We start from the raw sequence: 20,292 nt of genomic DNA on the forward strand, positions 1-20,292 counted from the left end.
TGTGGAGGTCTACAATTATTTTTTTGAGGTCTTGGCTCATTTCTTTAGATTTTCCCATGATGTCAAGCAAAGAGGCACTGAGTTTGAAGGTAGGCCTTGAAATACATCCACAGGTACACCTCCAATTGACTCAAATGATGTCAATTAGCCTATCAGCAGCTTCTAAAGCCATGACATAATTTTCTGGCATTTTCCAAGCTGTTTAAAGGCACAGTCAACTTAGTGTATGTAAACTTCTGACCCACTGGAATTGTGATACAGTGAATTATAAGTGAAATAATCTGTCTGTAAAGAATTGATGGAAAAATGACTTGTGTCATGCACAAAGTAGATGTCCTAACCAACTTGCCAAAACTATAGTTTGTTAACAAGAAATTTGTTTAAAAACGAGTTTAAAAGACTTCATCCTAAGTGTATGTAAACTTCCGACTTCAACTGTATGTGTTGTGTTCTTGGAAAACACATGAGAAGAGAGAGGTTACACACATAAACACATTCCAAACAGTAGCAGTGTGTTCCAGTGTAGTAGTGGATGTTTCCATTCCTTCCTAAAACACATGAGAAGAGAGAGGTTACACACATAAACACATTCCAAACAGTAGCAGTGTGTTCCAGTGTGGTAGTGGTTGGATCTCCAGTTCGCTCATTAATATGAGGACATCTTAAGTGACTTACTCTGATGTTACAGAAGTGCAGAGGTTTCTCATGTCTTCAAGAGACCTTTCCCAGAGTTCTCAGAGTCGGTGTCGGAAGCTAAAACAGAAATAAAACCTGTGTTAGAAAAGAGACTGATTGAAAGATAATGAGTTCAGGTTCATTACCAAGTTCTTAATGCATGGTTCACAGTAAATAAAACCTTCCATATTAACTAAGTTGCTGCATCAATTAACATTAAGTTTGAACCATCATCACAATCTACAAGGAAAAGAGACAACCACATTCTAAAATGGATACAGTCAAACAAAACAAAAATATGTGATCTTTTCAGAACAGCGAACAATATGAACTGAGGCACTTACTGCTGGCTGGAACAAAGCCTGAAACAGATATAAACATGAAGTTATTAATGACTCTGATAGCTTGCTTTATTTGAATACAAGAGAATATAATGTTTGAGAGTATGCCAAATCCTCTATTCCTTCTGCAGACTTGACATGAAGGCTATGTGACAAGATTCTTTATTTACACATAACAGATTAAAATCTAAACATACTGTACTTCTACCATCACAACTATACTAAGGCTTTTAAACCAGTACTATGACCTCACAACTACTAATTAAATCACTGCTGATAATATCTTTCCTTCTTTCCTCATTCACCTTTCTTACTCTTCTTCTTCCAAATGACGACCCCAACAACAGCAACGACCTGGAGGAGGATAGCTACCACCCCTCCAATGATGAGGACAATGTTGGGGGCTGGGTCATCTGTAATCATCAGAACAGAGCATTCAGACTAGTGCAACATAACACATTTCCATCTCAAATGAAATCCAAGCAGCATTCCCCTACATGTAAAAGGTCAATGAGAACATGCAGTCAGATAGGTAGCTTTACGGAGCAGATGAGTGAACTTAAATGAGGATTATTGGGCACATTCAGTAGGAGGGCTGGCTATAGTGTATATTTAAATATATCTCCCTCTTACCCCAGTTGGTCTTGATCTCAGACTCAGTCAGAACCTTGATAAAGTCCTCCTTGATACCAGTGACCTGAACAACACACTGATACTTGTTGTTCTTCCACTCCTCAGGCATCACTGTGAGGTGGGTGCTTTTCTGGAAGGTTCCATCATCGTTTTGGAGAGTCTCTCCATGCTTCACATCTTCATGCTGTTCTTGTCCGTCTTTCTGCCAGACCACCATGACTCCACTGGGGTAGAAACCTGTAGCGTGGCAGGTCACTGGAGAGGAGGGGGTCTTCTGGAGCAGAGACACTGAGGGAGGGACTGGAGAGAGTTCAGACATTTCATTGGTGTTATTTTGAAATGAGCGCAGACTAAAAGCATCTACATTTATCCAAATTATACCATAAATGATGGTGATTTCTGTAGACAACACAGAATCAGTAAAGATAAAGGATGTTGGTGGTATAGATGATGTCACACCAATATGGTGCATTCTGGATCATTAACCAGACATATTTCACTGTTGTTCCAGAACCTCTCAATGTTCCTAAGTGACACATCTATAATTATGTCATAGTGGACTGAATTCACAAATCAAAAGATAGATTTCAGGTGTTGCATATATAAAAGGACAAATGAAAGTGACATTTCTGAATGTTTACCTGTCCTCATCAGAGGCCTCTTCCCATTGACCACCTGCTTCTTCAGGCACTCAATGCAGGTCTGGGAGAAGTAGATCTTCCAGAAGCCCAGTCTACTGATGTCATTGTTCCACTTATCCCGCATGAAATTAGCTTGCTGTTTAAGAGCGTTCCAAGTTAACGTATTCATGTCGTACTCTAGGAAGTCCTCCCCATTATAACCCAGCTGCCCAAAACCATCTCTCTGTTCAGTCTCATCATTCCGTGAGCAGCCATATATGTACTGGAGAACGTGGACTCCTGAAAGAGAGAAAGAGGGTCAGCAACACTGTGCAATCTGTTCTCCAGATTCAGTCTGCCAGTGGGACTCTATCATCATGTATTAGTTGTTCAACCAGACTGGAATAAAACAGATCATCTCACACATCTACAGTGATGATGATGATGTCACACCTTCACCACAGAGACAGAGAGGTGAGGTGGAGACTCAGAGAGTGTGGATCTATTCTACACCAGCTGATGTTGGCTTGGTTCTATCTACTGTGTTGAAGATACACTGTGTTCAGTACACTAGTGTTATTCTAACAAATGGATGTTGTGTAGGACTGTAGTTCAGTGAGGTGTGTAAATGAATAAAACACTTGATAAATGAAGACTGTCCTCTAGTGATGATGTCAGAGATAGAGGAAGTGAGATGATCCTCTGTTCAGTCAGGAACAACAGGAGAGATGGAGAGACTAACATGAGGAAGATTATCTCTCAATAACGTAAGACTACTGGAGCTATATGTGTGTTCCCCAGATCCTGAGGGTGACAGGTGTGTGAGTGATCCCCAGATCCTGAGGGTGACAGGTGTGTGTGAGTGATCCAAAGATCCTGAGGGTGACAGGTGTGTGTGTGTGTTCCCCAGATCCTGAGGGTGACAGGTGTGTGAGTGATCCCCAGATCCTGAGGGTGACAGGTGTGTGTGAGTGATCCCCAGATCCTGAGGGTGACAGGTGTGTGTGAGTGATCCCCAGATCCTGAGGGTGACAGGTGTGTGTGTGTTCCCCAGATCCTGAGGGTGACAGGTGTGTGTGTGAGTGATCCCCAGATCCTGAGGGTGACAGGTGTGTGTGTGAGTGATCCCCAGATCCTGAGGGTGACAGGTGTGTGTGTGAGTGATCCCCAGATCCTGAGGGTGACAGGTGTGTGTGAGTGATCCCCAGATCCTGAGGGTGACAGGTGTGTGTGTGAGTGATCCCCAGATCCTGAGGGTGACAGGTGTGTGTGTGAGTGATCCCCAGATCCTGAGGGTGACAGGTGTGTGTGTGAGTGATCCCCAGATCCTGAGGGTGACAGGTGTGTGTGTGAGTGATCCCCAGATCCTGAGGGTGACAGGTGTGTGTGTGAGTGATCCCCAGATCCTGAGGGTGACAGGTCTGTGTGTGAGTGATCCCCAGATCCTGAGGGTGACAGGTGTGTGTGTGAGTGATCCCCAGATCCTGAGGGTGACAGGTGTGTGTGTGTTCCCCAGATCCTGAGGGTGACAGGTGTGTGTGTGTTCCCCAGATCCTGAGGGTGACAGGTGTGTGTGTGTTCCCCAGATCCTGAGGGTGACAGGTGTGTGTGTGTTCCCCAGATCCTGAGGGTGACAGGTGTGTGTGTTCCCCAGATCCTGAGGGTGACAGGTGTGTGTGTGTGTGTTCCCCAGATCCTGAGGGTGACGGGTGTGTGTGTGTTCCCCAGATCCTGAGGGTGACAGGTGTGTGTGTGTGTTCCCCAGATCCTGAGGGTGACAGGTGTGTGTGTGTTCCCCAGATCCTGAGGGTGACAGGTGTGTGTGTTCCCCACATCCTGAGGGTGACAGGTGTGTGTGTGTTCCCCAGATCCTGAGGGTGACAAGTGTGTGTGTAGAGAGTTCCCCTGAGAGACCTGATCAGCTCCAACAGCAGAGCCCACAGGGAGTCACTGGGAGCTTTGGTCCATTAGAGCAGAGAAGCCCAAACATATCATCATCATTTACATTTACGTCATTTAGCAGATGCTCTTATCCAGAGCGACTTACAAAATGGTGCATTCACCTTATGATATCCAGTGGAACAACCACTTTACAAGAGTACATCTATATCTTTTTTGGGGGGAGGGTAGGGGGGGAGGGTTAGAAGGATTACTTTATCCTATCCCAGGTATTCCTTAAAGAGGTGGGGTTTCAGGTGTCTCCGGAAAGTGGTGATTGACTCCGCTGTCCTGGCGTCGTGAGGGAGCTTGTTCCACCATTGGGGTGCCAGAGCAGCGAACAGTTTTGACTGGGCTGAGCGGGAACTGTGCTTCAGCAGAGGTAGGGAGGCGAGCAGGCCAGGGGTGGATGAACGCAGTGCCCTTCTTTGGGTGTAGGGACTGATCAGAGCCTGAAGGTACGGAGGTGCCGTTCCCCTCACAGCTCCATAGGCAAGCACCATGGTCTTGTAGCAGATGCGAGCTTCAACTGAAAGCCAGTGGAGTGTGCGGAGGAGCGGGGTGACGTGAGAGAACTTGGGAACATCATGTTCTGCTCCTCTGCTTCTCTCTACTGTCCCATCAGATCAGAGAGACACTCAGAGAGGCTGAGGAGACTACAGCTCTGCTGTGGGGGACAGAGGGGGAGCACAGCTGGGCAGTGTGGATAACACACACACCCTGAAAGCTCCACAGAGCAGACTAGAGGGACTGACTGAGGTATTGACTGACAAATTAAACATGCAAATGTATTCCAAGCAGAGATCTGACTTTCACCAACCTGACATTCAGGTAATTAGAGACTGAACTTAACAATGACATACTATACATCCATAAAGATGCTCATAGTTTGATTCCATTTACAGTAGTGGTTTGGTCATAGTCATCTGTCCTTCACACACTTAAAACAGCACACAGTAGTTGTAAAATGAATGCTGTGCTGGTGTCCAGGAGCAACAAGTGGAATCATACATACAGTAAACATAAGCAGAGAAACAAAGGAGTCCATGCTAGATGCTTTCTAATACTGAAGTCAGCTAATGATGCTGTGTGGCAAGTGTGTGAAGGAAACAGAAACAGGAAGGAGGGGCAGATCTGTACATCCCTGATATTCTAGATCTGTAACTTTAGTGGTCACTTCTCTAATCCTGATTAATTCTTGTCTCCTAGAATAAGGAATTTTGACAGTTTATACAAACAATGAATCAGATGAGGTAAAGATGAAGGACGTACCTCCACTTTGGTTAAAACGCTGCTTCAGAATATCGACTTCAGCTTTGAAAGACTGCTGGGAATCAAAGAATTTCTCTCTCTCGCTCTCCCAGAACGCTGCGTCTGTCTGCTTGTTCATCCAGTCCTGTTTGGGCACCACTTTCTGGCTGTTGCTGTCATAGAGAACCATCTGAACACCATCCACCATCCCCACAACCATAAACTCTGGGAAGTTGGGAACTTCAGAAGATCCAGTGTAGAAATACTTCAGGGAGTGAGTCACTAGAGGAAAGAAAATGAATGTTAACGTTGAATTCTGATCAGATAATTGTTTTTCTAAGTCATGTATTTCTGATATTTGATATTTCAGTGGATTCATTACATGTGTTAAACACAAGTGAAAACATTGCATTCCTTCCAAATGTACATGATATGGTCCCATGTGGCTTAGTTGGTAGAGCATGGTGCTTGCCACGCCAGGGTTTTGGGTTGGAATCCCACCGGGGACCAGTACGAAAACATGCACTCACTAAGTCGCTCTGGATAAGAGTGTCTGATGAATAATTTAAGTACATTGATAATAAGAAGCCCAAGACCACCATCACTGTAAGACTGATAGATGACACTAATCTTTAGCAACTTTACATTTGACATTATACTGTATTCATCCCCTGATAGGAACTACCAAGTGGTTTATACTATTTGATTCAGTTCACACTCAGCTAAAAAATGGACTTTTATGACAGTTTATTAGTGGATTATATTTAATTAAGGGGAGAAAAATCCCCAAAACACATATTTACATTTTCTTGATTTCTGTAGGAATAACACTGCAGAGTCCAGGGGCAAAACCTGTCATTGTTCACAGTCCTCTGGGGTGATGCTGACATCATATTCAGAGAGGAAGGTAAATGGTCAATTCTGTTTCTCAAAAGTGGCAGAATTGACTGTTTAGCCTCTTTCCTGAATATGTCAGTAGCAACCCAGTGTTGTTACTGAACAAGCTATAGGCCGATGTGAGTAAGACTTTTAAACAGGTTACTGAACAAGCTATAGGCTGATGTGAGTAAGACTTTTAAACAGGTTACTGAACAAGCTATAGGCCGATGTGAGTAAGACTTTTAAACAGGTAAACACTCGCAAGGCCAACGGGCCAGACGGAATACAAAAGGTACATTCTCAGAACATGACGGCCAGCTGGCAAGCATCTTCAGACTTTTTCAACCTCTCATTGTCCCAGTATGTAATCCCAACATGTTTCAAATTGACCACAATTGTTCCTGTTCCCAAGAACTCCAAGGTAACCTGCCTAAATTATCGTCCCGTAGCACTCACATCTGTAATCATGAAGTGCTTTGAAAGGCTGGTCATCAGTACATCACTGCTGCTGAGCTCCCTGCCAACCAGGTTCTAACCTGCTATATTTATTATCCCAACATGCTATGAAAAAGTCATAGTTGTATCAAAGTGGAGTGTTTTTAGGGAATCTCTTCAACTAATGACAGGGCTGTATCTGGAACTGCATGTTGAAGATAGAAATAAAATGAAAAGACCAAACACAATCTCCTATACTATTCCAATCTATCTGACAGTCATATTTGTTCTACGCTATACATTTCTATCTGAAGATTTTGTAAGTATCCATTGTCCTGAATGTCCGTTGCCCTAGGTGTACATAATCAAGTCAAACCAATTAAATGTTGTACAGATACGTATAAATAAGTTGAGATGCTCAACTACTGTATGACTCTTTCAACATGCCACTGAAAAGGTTGAAAGCTGCAATTAAATTGTATGATACCTGCAAATACTGAAGAGTAATGAAAAGCCATTTGTAAACATTGGAAACAGAAAATTGGATGCTTAGCATAGATAACTTTGAACCTCTTTGTCCATCTGAGCACAAGTGTTGTTGTTTCAAACACACACTATACCACTCGGGGTCCGGCTGTATCATAACCGGCCGTGTTCGGGAGTCCCATAGTGCGGCGCACAAGGGCAGGGTTTGGCTGGGGTAAGCCGTCATTGTAAAATAAGAATTTGTTCTTATTAACCGATTTGCGTAGTTAACTAAAATGTTAAATATTATTTTTTTTTTTTTAATATCATCTTGAAAAGGGATAATTTACACAGAATACAAACTACACTGAAAAAAATATATAAACACATGTAAAGTGTTGGTCCCATATTTCATGATCCGTAATAAAAGATACCAGAAATGTTCCATACGCACAAAAAACTTTTCTCTCGAATTGTGCTCACAAATTTGTTTACATCCCTGTTAGTGAGCATTTCTCCTTTGCCAAGATAATCCATTCACTGGACAGGTGTGGCATATCAAGAAGCTTGTTAAACAGCATGATCATTACTAGGGCTGCACGATATATCGGTGAACATAACAGAACTGGCCGATATTAGCTAAAAATGGAAACGTCAGTATTGGCCCGATGTGTAGTTTAACGCTGATGTGCAATACCGATGTAAAATCTGACGTGCATACCTATATAACGTAGGTACATGACGTAATGACACCACGTAAAATGTTGCGCTACAAGTGCAACACAGCATTCCTAACCTAGCCCACAATGTCTGCTGTGTGGATCAAGCAGTCAACAAGTCAAGCAGTCATTTGAAAGAGTAACATTTCAGCGAGACAATTCAAAAGGCAAAATCCAGTAACACCAAGATAATGGAATGAATTTCCCTTGATAATCAACTGTTCTCGGTCGTGGGTGATGTTGGCTTTCGCGACTGGTCGAGCACCGGAGTTACACAGTAATAGTCACTGCTATTAGCTTCACAACACACTATGGAACGCCATTTGGGTCTTTGCGTGTCCAAAAAGATACACGTCAAATAACACTACTTGACGAGTCAAATAAGCTTTTAATTTGACACGTCAAATAACACAATTCTATCATAGAATGTCGTGTGTTCTGAATTTCATGTGTAAGCCAAGCGCCACTACTATGTTAACATTAGAAGCCTCCTCCCTAAGTTTGTTTTATTCACTGCCCTAGCACACTCGACCAATCCGGATGTCCTAGCCGTGTCTGAATCCTGGCTTAGGAAGACCACCAAAAACCTTGAAATTTCCATTCCTAACTATAACATTTTCTGACAAGATAGAACTGCCAAAGGGGGCGGTGTTGCAATCTACTGCAAAGATAACCTGCAGAGTTCTGTCCTACTATCCAGGTCTGTGCCCAAACAAATCGAGCTTCTACTTTTAAAAATCCCCCTTTCCAGAAACAAGTCTCTCACTGTTGCCGCTTGCTATAGACCACCCTCTGCCCCCAGCTGTGCCCTGGACACCATATGTGAATTGATTGCCCCCATCTATCTTCTGAGCTCGTGCTGCTAGGTGACCTAAACTGGGACATGCTTAACACCCCGGCCATCCTACAATCTAAGCTTGATGCCCTCAACCTCACACAACTTATCAATGAACCTACCAGATATAACCCCAAATCCGTAAACACAAACAAATCCGGGCACCCTCATAGCTATCATCCTAACTAACTCGCCCTCCAAATACACCTCTACTGTTTTCAAACAAGATCTCAGCGATCACTGCCTCATTGCCTGCATCCGTAATGGGTCTGTGGTCAAACACCACCCCTCATCACTGTCAAACGCTCCCTAAAACACTTCTGCGAGCAGGCCTTTCTAATCGACCTGGCCGGGGTATCCTGGAATGACATTGACCTCATCCCGACAGTAGAGGATGCCTGGTTATTCTTTAAAAGTGCCTTCCTCACCATCTTAAATAAGCATGCCCCATTCAAAAAATGCAGAACCAGGAATAGATATAGGCCTTGGTTCACTCCAGACCTGTCTGCCCTTGACCAGCACAAAAACATCCTGTGGCGTTCTGCATTAGCATCGAATAGCCCCCGCGATATGCAACTTTTCAGGGAAGTTAGGAACCAATATACACAGGTAGTCAGGAAAGCTAAGGCTAGCTTTTTTAAACAGAAATTTGCATCCTGCAGTACAAACTCTAAACATTTCTGGGACACTGTAAAGTCCATGGAGAATAAGAGCACCTCCTCCCAGCTGCCCACTGCTCTGAGGCTAGAAAACACTGTTACAACCGATAAATCCACTATAATTGAGAATTTCAATAAGCATTTCTCTACGGCTGACCATGCTTTCCACCTGGCTACCCCTACCCTGGTCAACTGCCCGGCACCCTCCACAGCAACCCGCCCAAGCCCCCACCATTTCTCCTTCACCCATATCCAGATAGCTGATGTTCTGAAAGAGCGGCAAAATCTGGACCCCTACAAATCAGCCGGGCTAGACAATCTGGACCCTCTCTTTCTAAAATGATCTGCCGAAATTGTTGCAACCCCTATTACTAGCCTGTTCAACCTCTCTTTTGTATCGTCTGAGATTCCCAAAGATTGGAAAGCTGCCACGGTCATCCTCCTCTTCAAAGGGGGAGACACTCTAGACCCAAACTGTTACAGACCTATATCTATCCTACCCTGCATCTCTAAGGTCTTCGAAAGCCAAGTTAACAAACAGATAACCGACCATTTTGAATCACACCGTACCTTCTCCGCTATGCAATCTGGTTTCAGAGCTGGTCATAGGTGCACCTCAGCCACGCTCAAGGTCCTTAACGATGTCATAACCGCCATCGATAAGAGACATTACTGTGCGGCTGTATTCATCGACCTGGCCAAGGCTTTCGACTCTCTCAATCACCACAGCCTTGGTTTCTCAAATGATTGCCTCGCCTGGTTCACCAACAACTTCTCTGATAGAGTTCAGTGTGTCAAATCGGAGGGCCTGTTGTCCGGACCTCTGGCAGTCTCTATGGGGGTGTCACAGGGTTCAAATCTTGGGCCGACTCTTTTCTCTGTATACATTAATGATGTCGCTCTTGCTGCTGGTGAGTCTCTGCTGGTGAGTCACTTCATACTCGTCGCCAAACCCACTGGCTACAGGTCATCTACAAGTCTCTGCTCGGTAAAACCCCGCCTTATCTCAGCTCGCTGGCCACCATAGCAGCATCCACTCGTAGCACGCGTTCCAGCAGGTATATCTCACTGGTCACACCCAAAGCCAATTCCTCCTTTGGTCGCTGCTAATGACTGGAACGAACTGCAAAAATCTCTGAAGCTGGAGATTCCCATCTCCCTCACTAGCTTTAAGCACCAGCTGTCAGAGCAGCTCACAGATCACTGCACCTGTACATAGATGGGCTGTATACAGATGGGCTATCTACCTACCTCATCCCCATACTGTATTTATTCTGCTCCTTTTGCACCCCAGTATCTCTACTTGCACATCCATCTTTTGCACATCTACCATTCCAGTGCTTAATTGCCATACTGTAATTACTTTGCCACCATGGCCTATTTATTGCCTTAATTCCCTTATTTTACCTAATTTGCACTCACTGTATATAGACTTTTTTTTTGTTTTTTTTCTACTGTATTATTGACTATGTTTTGTTCATTCCATGTGTAACTCTGTGTTGTATGTCTCTAACTGCTATGCTTTATCTTGGCCAGGTCGCAGTTGCAAATGAGAACTTGTTCTCAACTAGCCTACCTGGTTAAATAAAGGTGAAATAAAAAAATATTATCAGTAGCATTGTCAAAGCTGTACTAAAAGTCTGCAAACACTGGCCAACAATGATGTGCTTACAATACCGCGTAGGTAGTAAAGCATTATTTGTTCGACCGCAACTTCTGGGGTAGCTAACAAGCTTTAGCTTGGTACCTAGCTAGCACCAATACAACCAGCCTGAAAACAATGACCAGTAAAAACTGCAGTCATTTTCATTATTCTTAGCAATGATTTAGGAATCCTTGTGAGTAAGTTTTAGCTAGGTAGCCACTTGTTGTTCACCAATTGAAACTGAACTTCAGTTCATGAAAATAAATAGCTAGCCAGCTACTTAATCCTGTTGCCCAACGCTAAGGTTATAAGCAGCCAGCTAGCTTCATCTGGCCAGTGACGCTGGACCAGACCGGGTTATGTGTGGTGAAGCTAGCCACAATAAGGATTAGGCACAATAGTGGAATTTGCTGTTTGCCTTCTAAATAAAAGCACCTTTTTGAAAGGGATGTAGAAGGTTACAATTGGTGGAATCATGCCATATTTAGACAAGATAATGTTAAACAAGGTTGGAATGTGAAGCAATGAAACGGGGTACTCCGTGACACCCACAGACTGTGAAGAGTTTAAGCAAATATTAGTGTTGTAGCTCTTATCGTGGGACTGTGACTGTGTGAAATCAGCTCCCCAGTCAGCCTATTGTGTGTATTGACATTCATATTGCACTGTACAGCTTTACCTAAGGATTGGGGATCAATGAAATGGGGTATCAGTCTAATCAACACCCAATATATTTTTTTACAACGTCCTCTTCAGAGTTATCAGACTCCAAAACATCAACGCAGAACTGTTTTTCCTCAAGAATAGTGTTCAATACACATAGGTTGACAATAAATGTGGCTCAATTCAGTTGTTTCAGAGTCCCACAATAAGAGCTACGATGATAATGTTCTCTGGGTGTCACTGAAAATATATTGGGTATTGACTAGACTGATACCCCATGTCATTGATCCACAATCCATAGGTAAGGCTGTACAGTGAAATATGTATGCCCCCAATGCAATTCTAAAGTATAAAACATCCAGTGTGATCAACAGATTTTTGTTAAATTGACAAATTATTGTATTTTGTTGATTTTATATAACAACATTCCAACTGTTTAGCATGATCTATTCAATGATGGCATAATTCTACTATTTGTATTCATTTGCATCACTGTCAATGACATACTTTTATTTTGAAGGCTAACCGCAAAGTCCACTATTGTGGCTAATCCTTATTGTGGCTAGCTTCACATAGATGGGTTCGATCACCATTAATCAAATAAGAACTGTCTTATAAATTAGGGTTAATTAATATGATGACACCTAGCTATATAGTTAGCTAGCTAACTATATAGCTACTGAAACAGATGTCGTTTTGCTATGTTTTTGGGGAAGAACATTGTTTGCATCCATGAGCTAACTAGCTTTTTTTTTATGACCAGCACTGTAGGTGCCCGAGACAACTTTATCAGCATCATAGCACACGTATCGATGAATCGTTGTGACATATGAAAAATGTGTCATTGTGTAATCAATGTGTAATAACTACGTAAAAAAATTTATGAACGCATTCAATTATTATGTGATGTGCAGTCATATTCAGGTCCCATTATTTGACACGTCAAATAGTGTTATTTGACACGCAAAGACCCAAACGCCGTTCCATATTATGAGAAATCCTGATTGAGAATGAAACGACTGGACAACGAAACAGCAAGTAAGTGAAAGAAAAAGGTTTTGATGATGTTTTACTGGTAATGGGGACATGCGTAAATGCCAACAAAATAACTTTTTGGTCACTGAGATGCAGTGCCTTAGACCGCTGCGTCCATGTGTGTGTGTTAACTATTTAACTGTACTAGAATGCTTAAAAGGACACATTTTTAAATATCGGTTTCGTTTTTTCTGGCAAGGAAAATATCAGATATCGGCCATAAATGTCATATCGGTGCATCACTAATCATTACACAGGTGCACCTTGTGCTAGTGTCAATAAAAGGCCACTCTAAAAATGTGCAGCTTTGTCACACAACGCAATGCCACAGATGTCTTAAACATTGAGGGAGTGTGCAATGGGCATGCTGACTGCAGGACTGTCAACCAGAGATGTTGCCAGATCATTTATTTATAATTTCTCTACCATAAGCTGCCTCCAACGTCGTTTTAGAGAATTTTGCAGTATGTCCAACATGCTGTAACATGAAGTGATGGCGGGGGATGAGTGACAATGGGCCTCAGGATCTCATCCCGGTATCTCTGTGTATTCAAATTGCTAGATTAAATGCAATTGTGTTTGTTGTCCGTAGCTTATGTCTGCCCATACCATAACTCCACCAACACCATGGGGCACTCTGTTCACAAGGTCAGCAAACCGCTCCCCCACACAACACCATACATGTGATCTGTGGTTGTGAGGCGAGTTGGACACATTGTCTAATTCTCTAACATCTGTGGCATTGTGTTGTGTACCAAAACTGCACAATTTTAAGTGGCCTTTTATTGCCTCCAGCACACTTGTTCGGTTCGCCTAGCTGACTTCCGTACTGACCACAGGCCCTGGCTGTGCAGACAAAATAATAGACCTCATTGTCATATAATTCCTAGAGGGAAAAGTTTGCACAAATCATATTGAATCAGAACAATTTTATTTAAAGCTGCAACATAAATTTTTGGCAACCTGACAAAACCCACATAGAAATGTGTGTTTTAGATCTGTCACTCATTGAAAGCAAGTCTAAGGCCAGAATTGGCTGGGAGTCCCACACCACAACAATCATGGATCATCAGACATGCTATTACTTTTAAATGTGGTACTCCTACCAAAAATGAACCCTCAACGAAACAACTGAGCACTGAGAGCTTGTCCCGACAGCGTGCAGTGTATAATGTGGTGGTTCACCATTACAGCAGTAGATGGGATGCTAGTACCAGACGGAGAAGGCTTGCACTGATGTGGTCATTCCATCATATAGTAACCCTGGACATTTTCCATCATTCAAGATACACCAAGTAATTAATCATGATCTGAAGATAATATCAAACTGCCCCATACAATAGTCAGGCAAATTGTGTTCTAATAATAGGAATAGGTTAAATTGGTATTGAATAGGGTCTTAGGCCATTGGAAACAAAATAAAAGCATAATTTGTATGTGTATTCTCTAGCTGCTCTTTTAAATAATTGTCAGCACATATTTCAGAGGCATTTATCCTCTTTCAAATGCCAATGTGTAGTTTATTTCCTGTGATTGGTCTGGACCTTAGCCAAGGCTCACTTGGGCGGACAGAGACCACCCTTTTTGAGCGAACAACGGTCCCGTGTTTGATGCGCACCCGAGTGCGGACAGTGTTCACACCAGTCCAAACAAACCGAACAAAATTGTTAAACGCACCAGAATTCGGGAAAAAACGCCCCCAGTATTGGTGTGAAAGCCCCCTAAGAAGCGGTAGATATGGTCTATGTGCGCCATTTCTATGCTTCACGGGCTCAAGGTTAGTTTAACTTTCGGTTTGGTTATAAACTTTCGGGTTTGGTTGTACACCAGCTTCAAACAGATGAAAGTACAATAGTTTTGGTTAAAGAAAATATATTTCACAGCAGTTTAGATGGTACAATGATTACCTACACTATAACGTTACTGGCTTGTTTTGCCACAAACTGAAATTAGGCGAACTATTAAAACATTTGAAACCAGGAAATGGCGGAGCGATTTCTGCATTGTGTATATTTAAATTATAATTGTTTTATCTGTCATTGATTCGGAAGAAAAATATTGTAAAGTTTGTAAAAGTAGAAACGCCTAATATGACGATAATAAGTAAATACATAGGCATATTAGGCCTTATAATAACTAAATCGTCTAGCTACGGGGGATAATGTATCTCTTCCTAAATCTACAATACATACAACTTTATACTGACCACCAAATGTTTCATGAACTTCCACTATTCCCAGGAAGATAAGGATAAAACTCTTCATGTTGACGTCGGTCTGTCAATTATTAACGATCTGTTTGTTGTCTCTGCCAATGTTTCCGTCTTGGTGTGTTCTGAACATATAACCTGATAATACGGCAAAGACAGTACAGTATGAAGATAGGCTAAAACTGCTTCTCCAATAGAAATCCCCGATCACACTTGTAGGCGATTTCATGGCGACTTTTGCTAGTTAAGCTCATGCGCAGAAACACGTCATCGGGTCTCACGCCGAACTGTGCCGTCAACTCAACGGCACTCCTTCAATATAAAGTCGTTTTTGACGAAAATAAAAGCGTCTCAGTTTGTAACTTTAACGAAGGATAAGTAACAACATGTTCAAATACTTAAGAAATTGTCTCGAATCTAGGTGGAGCCTTTAGATTTCGAGAAAATTAACAACTAAGTTAGAAATGTTAACTTCTCTAATTGACTTCTCAAACGCCAAACCCCGGCCTAGTCTACTTAGTTTGCTCCCCAAGCGTTCCCGGAAGTCGTGTGATGTTGCATCTCTGGGTTGAGAAACTCTGAATATAGTTCGCAGTTCGCACCAAGATATAATACGTTTGTATAGCGTTGTTGAGCCAATTAAAATTTAGGTAGCTCAAACGTCAGTAAAATCCGGGTGGAACCAAGCAGCAGAGGTTGACTTACGAAACTAAAGGTAGCCTAAATTGTATCAATTCTGATTGGACCTGGAGCTGGGGGTCTAGATATTTTAATTAACTTTGATAGGTTAGTAATTGCAACGCTACTAGTTAGTGTATGCCCCAATAGGTGTTGAGTGCATTCAGCTACCGGTATGAGAGGCCTATAATTAACCAACGTAAGCCTTTTCTTTTGTCTTTTTCATTTTCTAGGCTAAATATATATAATCTTTTGTCATAGCAAATGTTTTTTTGATTACATAGTATGGTTTTAATTAGATTTTAATCAACAATATTCCAGTGCAAATTGGACAGCAAAGATATATTCAGAAAGTATTCAGACCCCTTGACTTTTTCCACATTTTGTTGAGTTACAGCCTTATTCTAAAATGGATTAAATAAAAGAAAAATATCATAAATCTACAAACAATACTCCATAATGACAAAGCGAAAACAGATTTTTAGATTTTTTTGCAAATGAAAAAACCCAACTTATTTACATAAGTATTCAGACCCTTTGCTATGAGACTCGAAATTTAGATCAGATGGATCGTGTTTCCATTGATCATCCTTGAGATGTTTCTACAACTTCATTGGAGTCCACGTGTGGTACATTCAATTGATTGGACATGATTTGGAAAGGCACACACCTGTCTATATTAAGTCCCACAGTTGACAGTGTGTGTCAGAGCAAAAACCAAGCCACGAGGTCGAAGGAATTGTCCGTAGAGCTCTGAGACAGAACTGTGTCGAGGCACAGATCTGGGGAACGGTACAAAAAATGTCTGAAACATTGAAGGTCCCCAAGAACACAATAGCCTCCATCATTCTTAAATGGAAGAAGTTTGAAACCACCAAGACTCTTACTAGAGCTGGCCACCTAGCCAAAATGAGCAATCGGGGGAGAAGGGCCTTGGTCAGAGAGGTGACCGAGCTCTGACAGAGCTCTAGAGTTCCTCTGTGGAGATGGGAGAACCTTCCAGAAGGACAACCATCTCTGCAGCACTCCACCAATCAGGCCTTTATGGTAGAGTGGCCAGATGGAAGCCACTCCTCAGTAAAAGGCACATGAAATCCCGCTTGGAGTTTGCCAAAAGGCACCTAAAGACTCTCAGACCATAAGAAACAAGATTCTCTGGTCTGATGAAACCAAGATTGAACTCTTTGGCCTGAATGCCAAGCGTCACGTCTGGAGGAAACCAGGCACCATCCCTACAGTGAAGCATGGTGGTGGCAGCATGCTTCACCGCATGCTTCATGTGGGGATGTTTTTTAACGGCAGGGACTGGGAGACTAGTCAGGATCGAGGGAAAGATGAACGGAGCAAATTACAGACAGATCGTTGATGAAAACCTCAGCACGCAGCCAAGAGAACACAGGAGTGGCTTCGGGACCAGTCTCTGAATGTCCTTGAGTGGCCCAGCCAGAGTCCGGACTTGAACCCGATCGAACATCTCTGGAGAGACCTGAAAATAGCTGTGCAGCGACTTTCCCCATCCAACCTGACAGAGCTTGAGAGGATCTACAGAGAAGAATGGGAGAAACTACCCAAATACAGGTGTGCCAAGCGTGTAGCTAGGGTTGCCAACTTTCTCACTACCAAATATGGGATAAAAGGTGGCATGCCAGTGCATGGTGCCACGGCGGTGTGGGTACGGTGTTGTGTGAATTAATTTCAATTAGAAAGGCAAAACATTTTATATTCCATTTAGTCTATAGCTTTACTAAAACTGTATCATTATGTAAACTTATGTGAATAAACCTCAAAATAAATTATGAAAGAAATCACAATTTGGACCTTTACAGCAAAAAAACAAACAAAAAAAACATTTCAAATGCAAAAGCGGAAAAGAGGGGCATGAGTCACTCACGAAGTCAAATTTTTCCATGGATATTTTTTGCTGCTCTTGACTGATTCAAGAAGTCCTTTGTCCTTTTGCATAGCCAGAGAGAAGTCCTTACATGACAAGTCACAGTTCACAGATATTTTAAATACATTTTTGATCAGCTCTGTGCTGCATCTGTTTCTTGAGTCTGACCATTTAATGGTCATCAGAGAGAAAATCCTCTCCACAAAGGCATTTGAGCCTGGCACACTGAGGACAAATGAGAATCCTGAACATGTTGATCAAGTTGGCTTTCCCTAGGTTTTGGAAAACTGCCACCCACTTCTCCCTGGTGGATTTTGTGGTATCCTGTCTGGCTTCCTGTATTTCCTCCCAGCTAGCACAACACTCTTCATAGAGTTGGTCCATACTGACTGTCTCTGTCATTTTGAGGGCAACCACTTCAGTGAAGGAGAGCTCCTCATAGAGGCCGATCAGTTTCACCATTACATTTTCTGGTGAGAAATCAAACCACTTGTCAATGTATGTAATGACAATGTCATAGAACTTCACAAAGTCCTGTTGCTGCTTGGACCTTTGTGCTGACAGTTGTTTGTCCATCAGCTGCTTGGTCTGGTATCCAAAAAAGCTGTCCTGTTTCCACTGAAACATCTTCATTTTGAACTTTTGGACTTCCTCGTAAACATCTGTTGTCACCTCCAGCTTTTTTACGAGTTGGTCAATAACACACCCCACGTTGTGGAAAAAGCACATATAAATCTCAGCAGCTTCTGTTTTTTCTTCAAACTCAAAAATACTCTTCAGTGCCACAGGACAAGTCTCCCCAAGGGACCTAAAGTGTAAAGTAAGAGCTGGCCAGCTTCGCAGGAGACAATCGACAGCTGGATGAGGAGAGAGCCATCGTGTGCAAACATGTCGCAGAATTTCACGCCACTCAATGTCAACAAAGGCAAAAAATGCACGCAGTTCCTCTCTTCGGGAAGCAGATACTGAGAAGGGGCTGTAGATCTTTAAAACAATTGTCTCAATATCCACTGACAGCTGATCGCAGGCGTGCTTGCAGGCATTATGAGCTATGTGAGCTGGGCAATTAACTTTCAGAATGCGATTGTTGGCACTGCTCAATAACTGGTAAGCAGAGTGGTGTTTTACAAAGTTGACATTTGGTTTATCTGCTGCATAGGCTGTGATGTGTCTAATATCCAGTTCATGCTTTTCCAAACAGTTCATCAGAGCTTGATGCATAACATTTGCAGTTTCATCACAGTCTTCATAAAAGTCAAGTAACTTACACTGCACTGCACTCCATCAGACACAGAGAAATATCTCAAGCACACTGGAAACATTTGTATATTTCCCTTGTTTGAGGCATCACTGGCAACTGAGAAATACACGGGCTCACCTTCGGTCGGAGACAGATCATCTAAAATATCCCGCACAGTCTTTGGTCCTAAAACATTCATTGTAATCATCTCAGCTTTCGTTCTTCCCAAGTGCATCTTCTTCACAGCATTTGAGTCATGAAACAAAGCACCGTTGAGTTTAACAAGACAGTCTGTGCTATTGTAGCTGAGCCCGTGTTTAACTGTATGGTACACATACGAGGCTTCACTTGCCGCGATTTTGTCATTTTCCGCACTAGACGTCACGAAGAATGCACCGATATTGCTAGCACCTTTAGCTAGCGTGGTCTTCTTGTGCATTTCTGTGGATGCATGTTGAGTTAGGTCATTCTCCCCTCCTTGGCCAATTGAGAATTCCCGACGACATAAAGTATAGAAAGCTTCCGTCGAGTCACCACTGACGGGCTTAACCCACGTCTTTTTTGCTTCCCATTGTTTGTTGTGTAATGTAAATGAGTACTGTTCTAGTCATCCAAATGACTTACTTCTAGAGGAAATTCTTAAATCTTCTGAGAAAATATCCACCCAGTCAGATTATAGTTGTTGAGGATTTTAATAGGGATTATTATAATGAGACTGATAGATTTCCCCATAGGACTAACATTGGTGTGAACAAATTGGTGAATTACTGCCAAAGCCTGGACTTAATTGACATATGGAGAGTTAAAAACCCTGGAGAGAAACAGTACACATAGAGTAATAGAGATTGTTCACTACAATGAAGAATTGACTTGTGGGTGATGGGCTCAAGACTAGAGGTTAACACTGTAGAGATCAAAATACTGCCTGCAGTCCTGATGGATCACAAAGTCATATGGCTGACTAAGAATGTGCAGTAATGATAAGAAATACTCAGGTGGTCATTGGAAATTAAATAACTCATTGTTATTGCATGTTGATTTTAAAAATGTGATAAAGAATTTAAGTTTACTGGAATTTAGCTACATCTAATGCAGAATATGGGAAATATTGGGAACTTCTGAAATTTAAAATCTGCTCAGTATAAGGGTTCAGGGCCAGACCCAGATGCAGACACGGGAGGCAGATGGTTTGAGTGTTTGATATTTATTAGTTCCAAAAGGGGTAGGCAAGAGAATGGTCGTGGACAGGCAAAAGATCAAAACCAGATCAGAGTTCAGGAGGTACAGAGTGGCAGGCAGGCTCGAGGTCAGGGCAGGCAGACTGGTTAGGCAGGTGGGTACATAGTCCAGAAAACCGGCAAGGGTCAAAACCGGGAGGACTAGCAAAAGAGAGAATAGCAAAAGCAGGCGCACGGTAAAACACGCTGGTTGACTTGAAACAGACAAGACGAACTGGTACAGAGAGACAGGAAACACAGGGA

At 42.5% G+C, this 20,292-nt stretch overlaps 1 protein-coding gene across 1 annotated transcript; it reads right to left on the bottom strand.

Annotated features, from left to right (window-relative positions):
• Positions 1 to 360: 360 nt before the first annotated feature.
• Positions 361 to 15,161, bottom strand: LOC115175920 (BOLA class I histocompatibility antigen, alpha chain BL3-7). Its single transcript, XM_029735568.1, has 8 exons — positions 15,000 to 15,161; positions 5,480 to 5,740; positions 2,291 to 2,569; positions 1,650 to 1,949; positions 1,322 to 1,429; positions 1,020 to 1,037; positions 676 to 753; positions 361 to 548 (listed from the first exon to the last, which is right to left on the bottom strand). The coding sequence occupies exons 1-7, from the start codon at positions 15,055 to 15,057 to the stop codon at positions 704 to 706; spliced, it is 1,074 nt and encodes a 357-aa protein (XP_029591428.1). The 5' UTR covers positions 15,058 to 15,161; the 3' UTR covers positions 361 to 548; positions 676 to 703.
• Between the last annotated feature and the right edge of the window lie 5,131 nt (positions 15,162 to 20,292).

Source organism: Salmo trutta, chromosome 36 (genome assembly GCF_901001165.1).
Source record: "Salmo trutta chromosome 36, fSalTru1.1, whole genome shotgun sequence".
Taxonomy (NCBI): Eukaryota; Metazoa; Chordata; class Actinopteri; order Salmoniformes; family Salmonidae; genus Salmo; species Salmo trutta.

What these genes read in the sequence shown, in the direction of transcription:
- LOC115175920 (XM_029735568.1), bottom strand. Translation starts at nt 15,057, where the DNA reads ATGAAGAGTTTTATCCTTATCTTCCTGGGAATAGTGGAAGTTCATGAA. An exon ending in AGTTCATGAAACATTTGGTG is followed by an intron (nt 5,741 to 14,999) that starts GTCAGTATAAAG and finishes TCTTTCCTCTAG; the next exon opens with TGACTCACTCCCTGAAGTAT. An exon ending in GAGGCCTCTGATGAGGACAG is followed by an intron (nt 1,950 to 2,290) that starts GTAAACATTCAG and finishes AACTCTCTCCAG; the next exon opens with TCCCTCCCTCAGTGTCTCTG.